Consider the following 15,885-nt stretch of genomic DNA (forward strand, 5'->3'; position numbering starts at 1 on the left):
ATTATCCCCACGAACCGCTGCTATATGTTGTATCTCATTCCCACCTCCTTTGTCTGTTCATTTGTCTCTTCCCACTGCTAGGTTAGTGGGCAGGGGCTCCGCCCAGCACATTGTAGATACTGCTGCAGTTTAAACACCAAACAAGGTCAGCAGACAGACAAGTTTCCCCCACACCAATGTGCCTCAGCAGCAAATGTGGAGGTGGGCAGGGCCTGTTGGTCTGAGACAGGAGTTCTGTGGTCTTTATGGCCCATTCTGCCCTGGGCCTCTTTGCTGAGGCTGCCAATCAGGGTGCACTCAGTATTGTCAATGTCCCACGATCTACTAGGACCTGCACACAAGCTGGAGGGGATTGAATTGCTACAACAGCTCTTCTGACTGAGCCTAGGACTAACTCGAGCTCATCTTCTCCCTCTCCTGGTGAGGTAAGCATGGACTTGTCTCTCTGAATGGGAGCCAAAGAGCTGTGTGAAGGCAGCTGTGAGGCTGCACAGCAAAATTACAGATAGCCAGGAACTACAAAAGCCCTAAGCCAGCAACACCAGGTGCTCACCCGCATTGCACATCTTCTGTGCATTCTGCAGCAGCAAGAGTAGCCAGCAGGAATAGAAAATAGCATATGTGAAACACCCGCATATTGGGAGCTTGCATTTTCCATCTCTGGCATCTCATCATGCTGCTCTACATTACACCAGAGCAGGATGGCCAATCCCAAATTTTCAAAAAGTGAAGAGTCAGCTCTCCCCAAAATCATAAAACTGCCTTAAAAAATCACAAGATTTCTTTAATAAAAACTTAACTTTTTGGTTCTTTTTCTTTGCCTTCTGAGTCTTCAGAGAGCATTCAGGTCACATTTTCAAGCTTTTCTCCACAAGCAGAGCTTTTTAAATGGAAGCTGAGAATCTCCTGCCATCACATGACTCCAGCTGCTGGGGTCTGAAGCAAAACACTAGGTATCATGAGACTTGAGATCAAATCATCACAGCTGGCAACATTGCCAGTGGTACTGCACTGAAAGTAATGGAGTTATGTCAGCATAAAACTGCAGCAATGGTGAATCAGATGCCTTCATTGTGTGTGATTTTAACTCTGTAACCTAATGTTGCATAAATGCTGGCTTGATTTATTAGGTTTTTTGTTTCTTTAAAGAAGAAAAATATGGAGCTCCCAGTCTTGCAGCACATATGAACTCCCATCTCTATAGCTGTTCAGCTCATGGAGCTAACAAATTCATTGGTTTTATCAGTAAAACTTGTAAATTCTTTAATTTAGAGCTCTACTTGACTTGCAGAACTTACAGGCTTTCTCCATTTTGCCAACAGAGTTTTTAACTTCTTTGAACCAGCTGGTGTGTTCTTAGGACTCAGTTCTGCTTAGTGCTGAGCACCAAGAGTGTTGAGGTCACTCACTCAGCACCCATATGGTTAACACCTCGATCCTGAATTGAGATCTATGTTGCAATCACTTGCTCATGCATAGAGCTCTGTGTGGGCATAAACATCTGCTCATGTGTAACTGATTGCAGGAGCAGGGTAGATTTTAGGACATGTTCCACCGTTTATGTTAAGGGTTTGTCTACACAGGGAAATAGCCTGGAATAGCTAATGTGGAAAAGTTATTGCTCTTTAAATTCACACCCTTGCTTATTTTGCAATAGCTTCCCCATATAGAAAAGCCCATTGTGTGTGGGTTTCAGACTTTCTTGTCTTTGCTAAATACAAACCAGGGCTTATATTTTCAAAAATCACTAAATTTGTTAGTCTCTAAGGTGCCACAAGTACTCCTTTTCTTTTTGCGAATACAGACTAACACGACTGCTACTCTGAAACTAGTGATTTTTGGGTGCCCAACTGGAGAGACTTTAAAGAGCCTGATTTTCAGACAGAGTTGGGCACTCATCTTCTGAAAATCAGAATCATTTATAGTGCTGAGACTGGACTCCTTAAAATCAAGGCACACCAAGCATGAATCATTTTAAAATGTGGCTCCTTTTTTTCCAGACCAAGCCAGACCCTTGGTCCTCAGTGACATTAATGGCAAGTTTCCACTTAGAAACTGAGTGAATTGTTTTTCTTTGCACCTTCCCCCAAGTCCTGAATTTTTGAGTTTGATTTAATTACAAGAAATGCATAGCATTGTACCAGCAGTAGTTACAGCTCATGTAATCAGATTAGGAATGTATCCTAAATACTCAGATCTGTGTCTTAATTGTGAACTTACACCCTCAATGAACAGACACAGAAGGAAGCCAGTGTTTTCAAACAGAACAATTTGGGATTTACTGGTAGAAACAAGAACTACGGGAAACATGAAACCTAACGAAGTAAGCATGTTAAACTCAGCTCTTTGACAAGTGATTTTGCTTTTTAGTTTGTTTTTGACATTGTTAATTGGAGACTTGGGACCAAAGAAGGCACTGAGAAAAGGGTGATTTTACTGACTGGTGAAGTCCCCCACCCCCTCACCTGTCTGGATATGCCATTTCTGCCCGGAACACTTTAAGCCCTCTTTACATGGGCTCTCAACTGTAGGAGGATGTTATGGGGCCGTCCATAAATTATGTAACACATTTTGGGTACTTTTCACGACTCATCCACGCTGTGTAATGCTGAAAAGGGCCCGTCCCCCAGCTCCTGCTCTCAGATGCCTCCGCATACCGCTAAGGGATGTATCCATCCCCTCTGCTAGCGCCCGGACTGAGCACTCTTTCTCGTGCATACACACGTTTTAGTCTCCCATCCCTTGCAAACAGTCCTGGACACCTTTCTTCCCCTCCCTCCCGTAAATGTTTCGTCCTCGCTCTGTCCAGATACCCTGCGAATCACCGCCAACAATGGCTCCGCCTTCTCCTCATACCCCCCCAGAGACATCACTGCCTCACCAAGGCATTATTACACCCAGGCACCGCCCCCAGATGTCAGTCCTCTCTGCAAACACCTCCACTGGCGAGTCATCGAGGTGCTCATCCTGTCTGCCATACCCCACGCCCTGCACGACTTGATTCTCTTCTGCAAATTCCTCCACGCACACGGATTCAATACTCCTGCGCCTCCGGCCTAGGAGCCCCCCGGTGGCCTGCACTGCCCCGTCGGCAGGCTCGTGAGCGATCGCTCGGGGCCGCGGCGCTATGGGGTTTGGGCCGGACACCCCGGCGTTCTTTCCGCGGCGCGCGTTCCACGCCATTCACAGAAAAGCCCCTTCTTGCCGCCGCCGCCGCGTGACAGGCTGCGGGCGGCCCTCTGATTGGCTTAGCGCGAAGGAGGGGGGCGGGGCCGAAAGCGCAAAGCTTGCCGCGCCTGTGTGAAAACAGCTCTTGGCATTTAGGCGCGTTCATAGCGTGAGCGATTGTCTCCCCGCGCAGAAGAGCGGAGCCTTTTCCCAGCTGACCATGGCCAGCCCCCCAGGGAACACGAGCCATGCAGGTTGGTGCTGCCTCCTTCTCTATTAACTTTCCCCCTTCTCCTGTGAGTTATTACCATTAAATGCATCCGATGAAGCGAGCTGGAGCTCACGAAAGCTTATGCTCGAATAAATGTGTTAGTCTCTAAGGTGCCACAAGTCCCCCTTTTTTCTTTTTGCGAATACAGACGAACACGGCTGCTACTCTGAAACCTACAATTATAGAATCATAGACTATCAGGGTTGGAAGGGACCTCGGGAGGTCATCTAGTCCAACCCCCTGCTCAAAGCAGGACCAATCCCTAAATGGCCCCCTCAAGGATTGAACTCACAAACCTGGGTTTAGCAAGCCAATGCTCAAACCACTGAGCTATCCCTCCCCCCCGCCCCCCAAGGTTTGATCATTGAAATGCAAATGAGTTTCTATTCATTAATGTATTTGAAAACTCTTATTGACCTTTTCTGTTTTGTTTAAAAACCTTGTAGCGCTTTATATGTTTAACCTTGCCTGTCATCCTTGGAAAATCCAGTTTTTAAAAAGGGATAATATCGAAGAGGTTGGTGCATCGGTTTGAATGCTATAGTATGAATTGCCTGCATCGCTACCTCTGATCTTCTGAGTGGGGAGAAATAATTGTTCAGTGTGTCTTTTTTGTATTTTTAAAAGATCTCTCCTCACCCTCGCTTATAGAACTTCTCTCTATTCAATATAATTTGTTGCTCTAGATTGATTTAAAATCACAATAAAGCATCATCATAAATGGTGTTAAATAACTGAAAAAAAAATTTATTGAAAACAATTCATATCACAAGAATTATTTCCACATGCTATTTTAAAAAATCCAATATGCGGTGTGTATTTTTGATTATTTGCCCTTAACCTAAAACCTCATTGGAGGAAAAATGCCAGACTTGCTCATTTATTTTTAAACCAAGTACAGTGAGCTTGCTCTTTCGTCTCTTCACTCATACTAAAGAGGGAAAGGTGTTATCTTAGATATACATGTTGTATGTGTATTTACTTTGTTTGTGTACACAGTCAATAAAAAAGGAGTGCCTACCTTTTGCCTTAAGTAATCCTTGACATATTTTAAAAATAAAGTTACACAAATAGACTCTTTCCCCAATAATTAACATAAATCATCACACAGTAACTAAAATATATATCTCTGATCTTTATGATCTTGCAACAGTGCCTTCCCAGCATCTCTCAGCCCTAGAAAACAAATGTACTTCAGACCAAACTTCAAAAGAAAAGAAGAAAGAAATAGATGTGTTCCTAAAAGTCCAGGTCACAGGTTTGTGTCGTGAAGAGACATTCCTTTTCTCTTATTGAAATAATAACAATGTGAACAAAAAATCAACTGGCATTAATAATAAAAATCTGTCTGGTTTCAAAAAACCATCAGTAACCAGCCATCCAAAATGTCACGAATCCTATAGTGCTTTATTATGTTTACAGATAACTGCAACTTGGGTTCAATTAACATTACTTTTTGTGGGATCGCAATCAATAAATAAAACCAACAACCCCAAAGCCCGGCAAGCTTTCCTCCCCTTCTGCAACCTATTATGCTGTTCTACAAAGCTAGTGTGAGTTGTTTAACATTTCTAAAGAGTAAACTTCCATGTGGAACTGTTTTCATCCTTTGGATAGAATTTTATGGTCTGATCCTCAGCTCATTGCACTGGCTTCAATGGATTAAGGGTTCCAGGATCGGATTATGTTGTTATATTTCTTCCTTCTTCTCATGAATGTTAAAGGATGGGTAAAAACAATGAAGAGTCCTTGTGGCACCTTAGAGACTAACCAATTTATTTGGGCATAAGCTTTCGTGAGCTATAATCCATGCTCTTGTGGATATGTGTCCCTGCATGCAGGGAGCAGTATCCAAACACAGCCACGTTTTGATAAAAATCCCCCCTGCCCCAATTTTTTTTCTTGATCATCTACTGATAGGCACTGATCATGAGAGGCAGCTCCAGCTGCCAGACTTAAAGGGTACAGAGCAGCGGCTGCAGCATTGAACCTCAAAGCCTGTAGCGCCTCTCTCATGAGCAGGCAAGTCAGCTGTCTCCAGTGTTAATCCTGATTCCTTCCAAGGCTGTGGGGGGGAAAAACCCCATCCTGGAATCACACTCCTGTAAACTGTTTACTAGCCATTAATTATTCCAAGCAGCAACTTCTCTTCGGCAGCTTTCTCCCCATGAAGCCTATCTGCATTGCATTTCTGCCCAAAAGAGTAAATGCATGTTGTACAATGGAAGGGAAAAAAGGTGGACTGCTTTACTGAAGACTAGGGAAATATGATAAGGGTTTTCCCCTCTAAACTGTGGTAAGAACCACAAAACAAGTTATTTATTAGGGACTTTCAGAGAGCCAAGATATGTCACTCAGAAGGCACTCTTGCAGCACAATTCTACCTCCTCTTGCCATAATCTGTAACTAAAAACAGTTGCTGGTTGATAGAAGTTGCATTGTGTATGTTTCCTGCCATCTGCAGATAACCTGTGTACCGTTAGCCTCATTCTTGAAATGGCACAAGGATCGGGGCAGTAGCCGTTATCTCTCACTCATACGCACACACCCGCACGTGCCTGTGCACACCCACACAGAAGTCGGGCTTCATTACATTCTCAATTATCTTGTCTGTGCTTGTGTTTGTAAGTGGTTATAATTATAAGCTGTAAATGCAGCAGGAGAATTTTCTGATCTTTCTGAAAGCTGTTACTCATGGATGACCGATGAGATCTTCCTCTGAGAGTGGTACTCTCAATAAATAGCCATGAATTTACACATATAGGGCTGGATTGCAGCTAAGCTAAATCCAGAGTAACTCAGTGGACTTAAACCTGACTTATACCAGCATAGATGAAATCAGAACCCAGCTTGTGGATCCCAGTAGCTCACCAGGATCCATTTCAGTTGAGTACATCAGTTATCATACAGGTCAGAAAGGTTTTTTGATTGTGGTTTTTTTTTGTTTTTGTTTTGTTTTTAAAGTCTACTGTCAAGAAAACCTCAGAGGAAATGAACACATAGACAATAGGCTCTTGTATGTGATGCTAAGGATGTGATTGAACTTGAAGCCAGCAAAGCAAGGAGGTTGATGGGTAAAGGAGCAGGATGGCTTTCCATTTTAAACTTGCCCTAATCTTCATGAGTATTGCAGGGGGTCTCCAGCTCACAGAGGAGAGTATATTCCATACAAAATCTAATCATGACAAACTTTTCCTTGCTCAGGTTGACTTGCATCAAAACCTTTGAGTCTCATAAACATATTCTATTGTGAGTTGAGGAGGGAGTGTGTGTGAACAGAAGAAGCTTTCAATAGTCTTTCAGAGCTCACAGAGCAAATGTTTATACTGTAAACACTTTGAAGCTAAGATCTTATTTTAAGCTCTCTGCAGTGTGTGCTGATGTGATCCCAAGAACATTACATGCCTTCTGGAGATAATTTGCCTCTTCTGGAGGGAAATGATGAGGCAAGGTGGTTTTTTGGGGTCAAGGCATGGACCTGGGATTTGGGAGATCTGAGTCCTGTTCCAGACTCTGCCACAAGCTTCCTGTGAGAAGTCTCTTGGTCTCTCCGTGCCTTAGTTCTCCATATGTAAAATGGGGGTGTCAGTGCTGTCATGGGGTGTTGTGAGGACAAATCTGTTGGGCAATTAGCTACACAGGTTTCCAGCAGTTGAGGATCTGGCCTCTTAATGTTAGTGAGCCAGCCATCTACTATGGTGATGGGCCTGTATACAGGTGGCTAGAGAGACCCAGCTGACAGGCCTGTTTCTGCTCAGACACCAGCTTCCCAGTGGAGGGACTTCTGACTTACCCCACTCTGAGGGAGAGCAGAATCTGGCTCTGTGTAGTGTAGAGAGGTGGTTTGTAAATGTGCTGAAGACTCTCTTGCGGTCCTGTAGTGCATCAGCTCAGCTCTTCTTTCTGCAAGTCTGTAATGTTGTTTCTTTATTACACTCCGAGGCTACTCTGTAAGTTTCTCAAGGCCAGCTTTGTGGGGGGGAAATGGCAGTGGGTTAGTGTCTTCCCTGCTGTTACTCTCCTGAAGGCAATGGAGTTAAATCAGGGAGAACTTTGGCTCAATGGGTCAAAGTCAGTGGTGATGTGACTGATTGTGACAATTTGTTTGGCTACAAGCCACAAAGTGCTGATGCACCAGCTGGTGGGATGTCCATTGACTTCAATGGAAGTAGCTTTTATTTGCTCCCAGCTGCATTTGGCACATTCTTGGTGGTAGAGCTGCAGAAGGGACATGCTTACTCCTCAAGGGGGAAGAAGAACCTTGCACCATCCATCAGCAACCCTGCTACTCCTTAGCTGGCTAGAATTGCTGGCTCTCTTACAGCCCTCCTTCGCTAGAAAGCTGATGACCATAGCAGTTGGGTGGAGTGAGGCTGAAAAAGTTCTGAGGGGGGTGAGGAAGAGTTGTCTGTCCAAGTGCTGAAGCTGGTGGCCTGGGGTCTGCTCAGACACATCCTGGAGTACATCTGCTGCTCTACCCCAGGCTGGGATTACTGCACAGCTTTCCCAGCACTCCCTGCTGCATTTCAGATGGTTTTTTTTCCTCCTACAGAATTGCCAAAGCTTACAGTCTCAGCTCATAGCTTTGCAACAAGGAAGTCAAATTATAGAGGAGACTCTGCCAATTGTATTTATATTGCTTGATTTGCACTTAGCTGGAGGGCTGGTCCTGGAAACTCACTCAGCTCCCAAGGAGTAAATACAGGGCTCCTCTAAAATCCTGACAGTTTCCTCTACAAATTTACATCCCTTGGTTTTCCCCCTCCCATGCCCATTAAAAACCACTTGGAGGAATCCAATGAACTGGCGTGATCTGATTCCTATCTCGCATTGGTGTAAACTGGCAGTAACTATTGAAATTGGTGACATTACACTAGGCTAAGGCAGTAAGTGAGATCAGAATCAGGCCCAGCATCTGTCTCAGATTCTCTGCTTCACAACTGCATCCGTGCTGTTGCTGGCACAGTTTCAATCATTCTGTAGACAGAGCCCTGGTGTCCTCAGGTCACACTCATGAGCACTACTGCAAATGAGTGGCTGCACAGTCATTGGCTGATTAGGACATGATGGCCAGTCAATCACATGGATAACTGAGAGCAAGGGGTTGATGCTCATATCTGACCCATGAGCCCATGATGCTGAGAGCATAACTGGGATTAGCTGCTGGAGTGTACATGGCGGGGAATGCTGGGGGTGGATAAAGGCACACCCAGGCAGCAGCTCCTCCTGTGTTCCATTATGTACGTGGCTAAAGATGGCCATCCTATGGGAATGCTGTTCTGTTCTACAGATCACTTTAAAGTTGCTTTTCTAGTTTCTTCCCATTACTCAGATCCAGGGCCTGACTCTGATTACTCTTGCATGGGCTCTACACTGGGGTAACATCACTGACCTCAGGCTCCTAGTCTGTTTGCTCTCCTCAGGGCACTGAATTCCCAGTTCTCCCCCAAAATCTGGCCAATGTTGATGTGAGAGCCTTCCCCCCATGCAGCTCCCACCACCCAGGACAACTACTGTCTTCTCCCCATGTCATCTGATTTTTCAAGCTTCACAGCAAACCTTTTTCCTCCTTTTCCCCATAATTTCCCTCTCCTTCTGATATCCTGATCCCCCTTCCCACCCTGCCCAGAAGTACTCCAGGGTTCTGTGTCTGTGTGTCTGTTTGCCTTTGCCTCCGAATGACTCACCAAGCTGATCTATTGACTCTTCAGTGCTGCCAGATGACCTCCATGACCTCCTGAGGGAGTTTGACGAGGTGATTGAAGACTTTGACAAGGGTGAAATCTGTCAGTATGAGCAGCATCTGGAAGAGCTGAAGAGAAGGACCCTCCCCAGTGTCTATGACAGCGGCATCGATGAGCTAGAAAGTGAGTTTTAGGGGTTATCGATGCAGAATAAAAGGAGTCATGGTGTTCACCTGGGGCGGAGGTTTCATCACTGGGGAAAACCCCACTGGGAGGGACAAGGGGAACATGTCTGCCACCTCCATCCCCACCCAACTGCTTACTATATTGCTGGAGATCCCTTGAACATGGCTGCAGGGCTCCTGCAATTTGGTCTGTGGCTGCACCTCTGGTTTGTTCAGTGATTAAACTTCCAGGTCATTCAGTCTTTGAGCATCCCCATGTTGGCCACACATTCATGGGTCTCTTCCCTCTAGGGCTTTGTTTGATAGCATCTGTGCTTTGAGGGGCTGTGGTATCTGTGTGCCTGACAGGTGCATCTTTAAAGTCAAGGGTTTGTCAGCCTCTGCATTGTATCCCCCATGCGAGAAGGGATTTAATGGCTTCACTGATGCATAACATGCCAGGGTCTTGGGCCAAAACCCACCTCTCTGATCTTTCTCTGCCCTCATGTGCCTGGGATAATTCCACTGAAGTTCCAGATCACGGTGTTCCACCATCACACCCAGACTACAGAAGATGCTGTTAGATTGAATTGAATTTGGCCTCTGCTGGGCTGGTAAAAGAGCGTTGTTCCCTTCTGTAGCTGAGACTTGTAGCAAGAGTGATGCAGTTCAGCAACTCAGCTGGCAGAAAGTGGGACCCAGCAGTTAGATTTGGGAATCCATGTTGCTTCATGTTGGCCCCTGTCCCCTGCTGGCATATTTATAATGCCCCTGTGGCTCTTGGAGCTAGATGATGCCGGGACTGATCTTGTTCTGTCTGCAGGTACCAGCACGTCTCCTGGGAGCAGTTTAAACTCCAGTGAAGAAGATCTCAACACGTCGGCCAGCATTGCTAACTCCAAAGGTAAGACCAGGACACCTCTCCATCAAAAATCCTCTTCAAGGGGTACCATGGGGAATCCTATTTAAAGTGTCCTCAGGATAGAAGTATGCAGGATCTGAGCCCATTCCCTCAGCAATGGCCCTAGAGAAATTGAATGCATTAAAGGTAAGGTGCATTCAGTTCAGTAACTGCAGTGTATCCATATTTTTATGTGGGAATCCTGGCTAGAGAGGTGTGTTCTGTGAGGAATGGAGAGGAGAGTCAACTCCCTCTGGATTGCAGAACATGCATGATGTTACTGAGCATGTTTCTGATCCAGGCTGGAATCCAATCTGATGGGTCCATTCAGGGCTCATAGATCCCAGCCCAGAACCTTGTTACTGAAAGGGTCACCCAGCCCTGGCACTGACAGAGGGCCTAGCAGAGGGTGATCTCAGAAGCCGTGCTTTGCATGGCACAGGAACAAGAGCAATACTTGGGTCTGTAGCCCTGATTTTCCTTCTACATCAGAATGCCGCTGATTTGCTTGGAGCCGCTCCTGACTCACCCCAGTGAATGTGAGAGGAGAAGGGGACCCTTGCCTCTAAGCTGTCAGTTCCTCCTAATATTCAACCTGAATTTTCCTTCGCTTAAATTCAGTCCATCAGTCCAGGTGACACCCCTTTGGGCCACTCTAAACCCCAGAAGCATGTTGGCTGGGCTGAACTGGTTGTGCTAATGGGGATACAGGCTGGTGGTTGCACAAGGACCTCTAAGAAGGATTGTTCTGGGGTGACATCCTGTGTCCCCTGTAGAAATGAGACCAGAATCTGTACGAGGATTCAGAGATTAGGGAGAGTCCCCTACACACATTTCCATGTCACAATAAAGGGACCATGGCTTACATGTCTGATGCTCTCCCAGAAGTCTCCTGGGGACACCATCATCCCCCCTCAGGCTCTTCAGTTCCTAGTCAGGACTTTGGAAAGGCTATCCCCAGAAAAATCCATCCCACATTTTGCCGTAAGATGAGTGTGTACAGTGCAGGACCTTGAGAGATTAATAAGTGCTCATGCAGGGCTGATGTGATCAGTAAAGATCACAGTATATGCATCTTACTGTCAAGTCTCAGGGCTTTGATTTAAGGCGTTCCCAAGGACCTGGGCCATAATACCAGGCAGAACAATCATTTGTACTCCAGACTGGCCATCAGAAATACCCCACAGCCCAGTTAGATTTCACATTAAGCTATGCCTACGCTACGAGCTAGGGATGCGATTCCCTGGCTCATGTACGCATGCTCACGCTAGCTCCGTGAGCACTCGCATGAGTATAAAGAGTGGTATCGTTGTGGTAGCCCAGGTAGTGACGGAGGAATGCCTGAGCTGTGCTGAGTGCAAACTGCCTTTAAACAGCAGGTACATACGTGGCAGGGCTCAGCCACTTCTACTGCAGCTTCCCGCGCTACGCAGCTGCATGGAGTGTGCACCTGTGTGTGTGTGTGTGTGTGTGTGCACAAGCAGAAGAATCCCACCCCTAGTTCATAGTGTAGGACCTCGCCTGAGGCTAGTCTATAAACGACATCCCAGACGTTCCAAATCCTGTGACAAGATGTGCCAGTGGATGATGTTATGAAAGCCGTAATAGTAGCATGGCCTGAGCAGCCATGGGTAGAAGAAGCAGAGGAGAATTCTTTTTGTAACCTGCACTGGGATGGGTGTGGCATGCCGAGCATCTGACCATGGATCTTTTTCTCTGTTAGCTAAACTCGGGGACACACAGGAGCTGGAGGAGTTCATTGCAGATCTGGATAAAGTGCTAGAGGGTATGTATGGAGCCTTGATCTCTGCCATGTTTTGGTGACTGCTGAAAGCTAGATCCTCCACTGGTGGCCATCAGTGCAACTCCCCTGAAGTCAATAGAACTACGGCAACGGACCCAGGCTGACTATTTGTCCCTAGGCATGACTGTGTCTGACTACGCCTCTCCCTGTTCTCTACCCGGTGCAGCCTCTTGCAGGAGCGCTGCCTGTCCTGTGGTGGCTGCATCCTGCTCTCCTTTAACATTAGGAATTGTACCTTGACAGACAGCATGGGAACCTGGCAGGTGTGAATTCTGGCCTGCTGCCTCCAGGGCTGTAGAGCCCCTGGGCTGGAAGGTGGTGTCTAGGCTACAGTGTATCCTCCTGGGTTAGTCTGGCATAAGGCAGCCATGGCGGGGAATGTAATCTAGTGTTTAAGGGTGGGAGTTAAGGGCCTGAATCCCCTAGAGCACCACTCAGCTCCCATGGAATCAATAAACCTGGGCTCCTAAGTCCCTCAGGCTTGTTAGAAACACCAGCATTAAACACTAGTGGAATCTGGAGATCTTGGGTGAAATCCTGGCCCCATTGGAGTCAATTGCAAAACTCCCCCTGACCTCAATGGAGCCAGGATTTCACCCTGGGATTCCAGTCTAGTCTTTTCCAGCCAGTTGCTGGGGTGACCTTGGGTGAGTGTCTCCTTTCCCCTCTTGCACCACCCTTTCCCATCTGTCGGGGGGGGGGAATACTGTCCTGCCCCGAGGGAGGTGGCTGGGGACCTGACAGATATTGGTGAAGTGCTGGGCGTGCTACAGGTGATAAATTCTACAGTCTCCATCATTCAGGGCTATATTGGCCCAGTGTGTTCGGGGCAGCCCTGGCATGCTGCTGCCCCAGCTCTGCACCCCTGCTGCTTCCTTGCAGCGCCCCTCTAGTCTGAGAGGAGAGGGGAAGGGAAATGACAGCACTTCCTGATTACATTTGTCTTGCTCTGTGCTGGCGCTGGCAGGAAACCCCCCAGAGAGAGCTGGCCCAGGTTGGATTTCCCCTCACTCAAGCAGCCGGCTGCAATGAAAAAATCAAACCAGTGTGGAAGTCCAGCATATAGGATCATCTGTGGTGACAGCAGGAGCTCAGGCCAGCAAGCTGGGGCTGGGCTGCTATTGGACAAACACTGACCTGCAGGCCTGTAACACTGGCCTTTGCTGAGCAGGGCGAGAGATCTTTCCTGCAACTCTCTTTGCCTGCTGCATTGCTCCCTGCTAATGAAACCTAGGGGGGTTTTATGTATGTAGGTGGGAGAGGGTTTCTAGCTTCAGTTTTGTCTAAGGGAAATCTTTGCTCTTTTCTGCCATCCGTATGCAGGGATACTGATCGCAACCTCTGGCCCACTTCTCTAGAATGAGTAAAAAGCTGTAAATGGAATCCTCTCCCATTCATAATGGCTCACTTGGGAGAGAAGCAGTGATAACAAAATGCTGCTCCTCTCCAGCACCTGGCACCCAGGCATCTCCAAGCTCTTTGCAGGATGGCTGGTCTCCATCTTTACAGATGGGGAAACGAGACACAATTAAGGTCCAAACTTTCTAAAGTCATTTTTTGGTGCCCAGCTTAAGGCAATTAGGGTCTGACCATTTTCAGATGTGCTGATCAGCACCCTTGGAGTTCCTTGGTTACTCAGCACCCCTGAATGTCCCCCCACAGAAGTCACAAGTTCAGCTGGTCATTGTTGAAATGTTGGCTGTTAACCCCAAGCAGAGCCAGGAGCTGGATCCAGGAGGCCTGATTCCCAATCTCCTGCTTTAACCACTACACACACAGTCTGGCAAAACAGAGTTTGGGTTTCCTTTGCATTGGCTGAGTTCAATGGCCTAACAATACATTTTCTTCTTTGCCCTGCAGAGATGTGAGGTGCTGTCTCTGGCCTGGAGCTCTGAGAAGAGGTTATGGCAGAACTGTGATGTTTCTCATTGTTTCACCCCATCCTTTCATGTTCTACTCTGGAAGAGCAGGGTCTAAAATTCATGCCCCATGGAGCAAGCATAATACAGACACACTTTCCATCTGCAGAGCAACTGTCCAGCAACAACAACAGATCTGAAGTGCAAATACATCCTGCCTGAGAATCCTGGCTGGTTTCCTTCTGTCATCTGATTGTCCCTCTTCAGACAATCAGCATAAATAGAAAATACTGATTCATCTCAGGGTGGGAGGACCTGCGAGTTGGGATTTATTTAGGTACTGGCCTTGGCATGTTTCCTTCTGCATTTGGTGGGCTACTAACCACAAAAACTTTCCACTTTCAAGGCAAAATTTCTCCAGCTGTTACCCATAGCACTCCTCCACCCTCCTCTTCCCAATGTATTGTCTCCCCATCTCTGAGGGTAGGGTAGAGTTCTGAGGAGACCTCTTTACTCTGAGCAGAATTGCAAGTGCTGGAATTGAAAGCCAAGGTAAGCTACCCTGGAGTCCCATCTGTAATGAGAAGGAAAGCAGGGTGAAGCCTCTTTATTTCCCAGCTCCATCAGGGTCCTCTCTGAGAAATTGTACAGTATTTCCTGGGCCTGTGGACAATGGTTTTGCTCTTAATGAACCTCCTGGCTCCTGCAGTACTTTAACACTGCAGGGCTCTTTGGCATCAGTGGTAGCTCTTTTGGCAAATACCACCTGCAGCAATTGAGGGGCATCTCCATTTTAAAGTTGGCTAAATGTCTGCTCATGCTCTAGGCACCTTCCATAAGGGTTTCAGATGGGTTAGGCTACCAGTGGATTGCCATTGACCCATACTAACCCTCTGGATCTCCAATGGGACTGTGCAAACCACCAGAGCTGAACATCCGTCAGCTTTGGATTTGGGTCACAGCTTTACAGCTGATAACACCAAATTTTGTGTTGATCCATATTGACCAAAGGAGGCTGTTGAATCCTAACAAATGGCCTTTAATAATGATTCCGAGCCAGATCTTCAGCTGCCATAAATTGACGTATCTCCATTGATGTCCATGGAGCAATGCTAAAGTACCACCAGCTGAGGATCTGTGCAATGAGGTGTCTCTCTTCAGGTTCAAGAAGATAGCTATTGCCTAAATTAGTGGTTTTCAACCTGTGGTCTGTGAACCCTTGGGGGTCCATGAACTATGATTTCCAAAGGGGTCCACATCTTCATTTGAAATTTTTTAGGGGTCTGCAAATGCAAAAAAGGTTGAAAACCACTGGCCTAAATAAACAGATGATGGTATTTACTTTCTCATAAGTCCCCGGCTGTTTACTGGACGTCTTCAGACCAGACCCTAAGTGCCTCTGCCTTGAATGCTTGTACTGTTGTAAATATTGTAAAATAAGGATGATTTGAAAATTTTTATAAAGACATGCATGTATTTTATGAATAAAAGGATTTTGTGGAGCCTTCGCTCTGTGTGGATTTGCTCTGTGAATGCTGCCTCCAAGGCTTTCCCATTCCTGGAATTTCAGAGCTGTGCACTCAAGTAATCTTGTAGTTATAGGGTTGCACCGAACCCCATAGACAAAGGATCTGTGATGGGAGCTGGGGCTAAGTGATTCTCCCACATGGGCTATGTTTGACCCTTGGGTCACCCTGAGAAATATCGCAGCATTCAGACAGAAGTAGCCAAGCAACGAGGATGCTTGAAAATGCATCAATGGGCATGGGGCTCATATGCAAGATTGCATCCTCTGACCCCTGGAGTCCTTATTACAGCAGAGAGATGACTTTGTGATAGTTGAGGCTGAGACTTGTTTTTGGTTTTTGGTTTTTTTTTTTCCTACAGTCTCCAAAAACGACATGCTGAGTCAGATGGTCTTGAAAATGACTCCCTCTGGGGAGTGTTAGCAATCCAAATCCAAGGCCGTTTCACCAAAGGCTTCCTGAAATCCAGCCCCCTAAATAATAAATCCAATGATATCCTAGTGTTATG

General features: G+C 46.5%; 1 protein-coding gene across 1 annotated transcript; it reads left to right on the forward strand.

Annotated features, from left to right (window-relative positions):
* Positions 1-3,026: 3,026 nt before the first annotated feature.
* On the forward strand, positions 3,027-15,353 carry LOC119861327 (regulator of cell cycle RGCC-like). The gene is made up of 5 exons (XM_038416347.2): positions 3,027-3,422; positions 9,151-9,306; positions 10,111-10,191; positions 11,912-11,974; positions 13,853-15,353. The coding sequence occupies exons 1-5, from the start codon at positions 3,389-3,391 to the stop codon at positions 13,858-13,860; spliced, it is 342 nt and encodes a 113-aa protein (XP_038272275.1). The 5' UTR covers positions 3,027-3,388; the 3' UTR covers positions 13,861-15,353.
* The last annotated feature ends 532 nt before the right edge of the window (positions 15,354-15,885 follow it).

Source organism: Dermochelys coriacea, chromosome 9, assembly GCF_009764565.3.
Source record: "Dermochelys coriacea isolate rDerCor1 chromosome 9, rDerCor1.pri.v4, whole genome shotgun sequence".
Taxonomy (NCBI): domain Eukaryota; kingdom Metazoa; phylum Chordata; order Testudines; family Dermochelyidae; genus Dermochelys; species Dermochelys coriacea.

Bases quoted from the DNA above. Each gene is read 5' to 3' on its own strand.
- LOC119861327 (XM_038416347.2), top strand. From the start codon at position 3,389: ATGGCCAGCCCCCCAGGGAACACGAGCCATGCAG. The intron at 3,423-9,150 runs GTTGGTGCTGCC...TTGACTCTTCAG, and splicing joins AGGGAACACGAGCCATGCAG to TGCTGCCAGATGACCTCCAT. The intron at 9,307-10,110 runs GTGAGTTTTAGG...TTCTGTCTGCAG, and splicing joins CGGCATCGATGAGCTAGAAA to GTACCAGCACGTCTCCTGGG.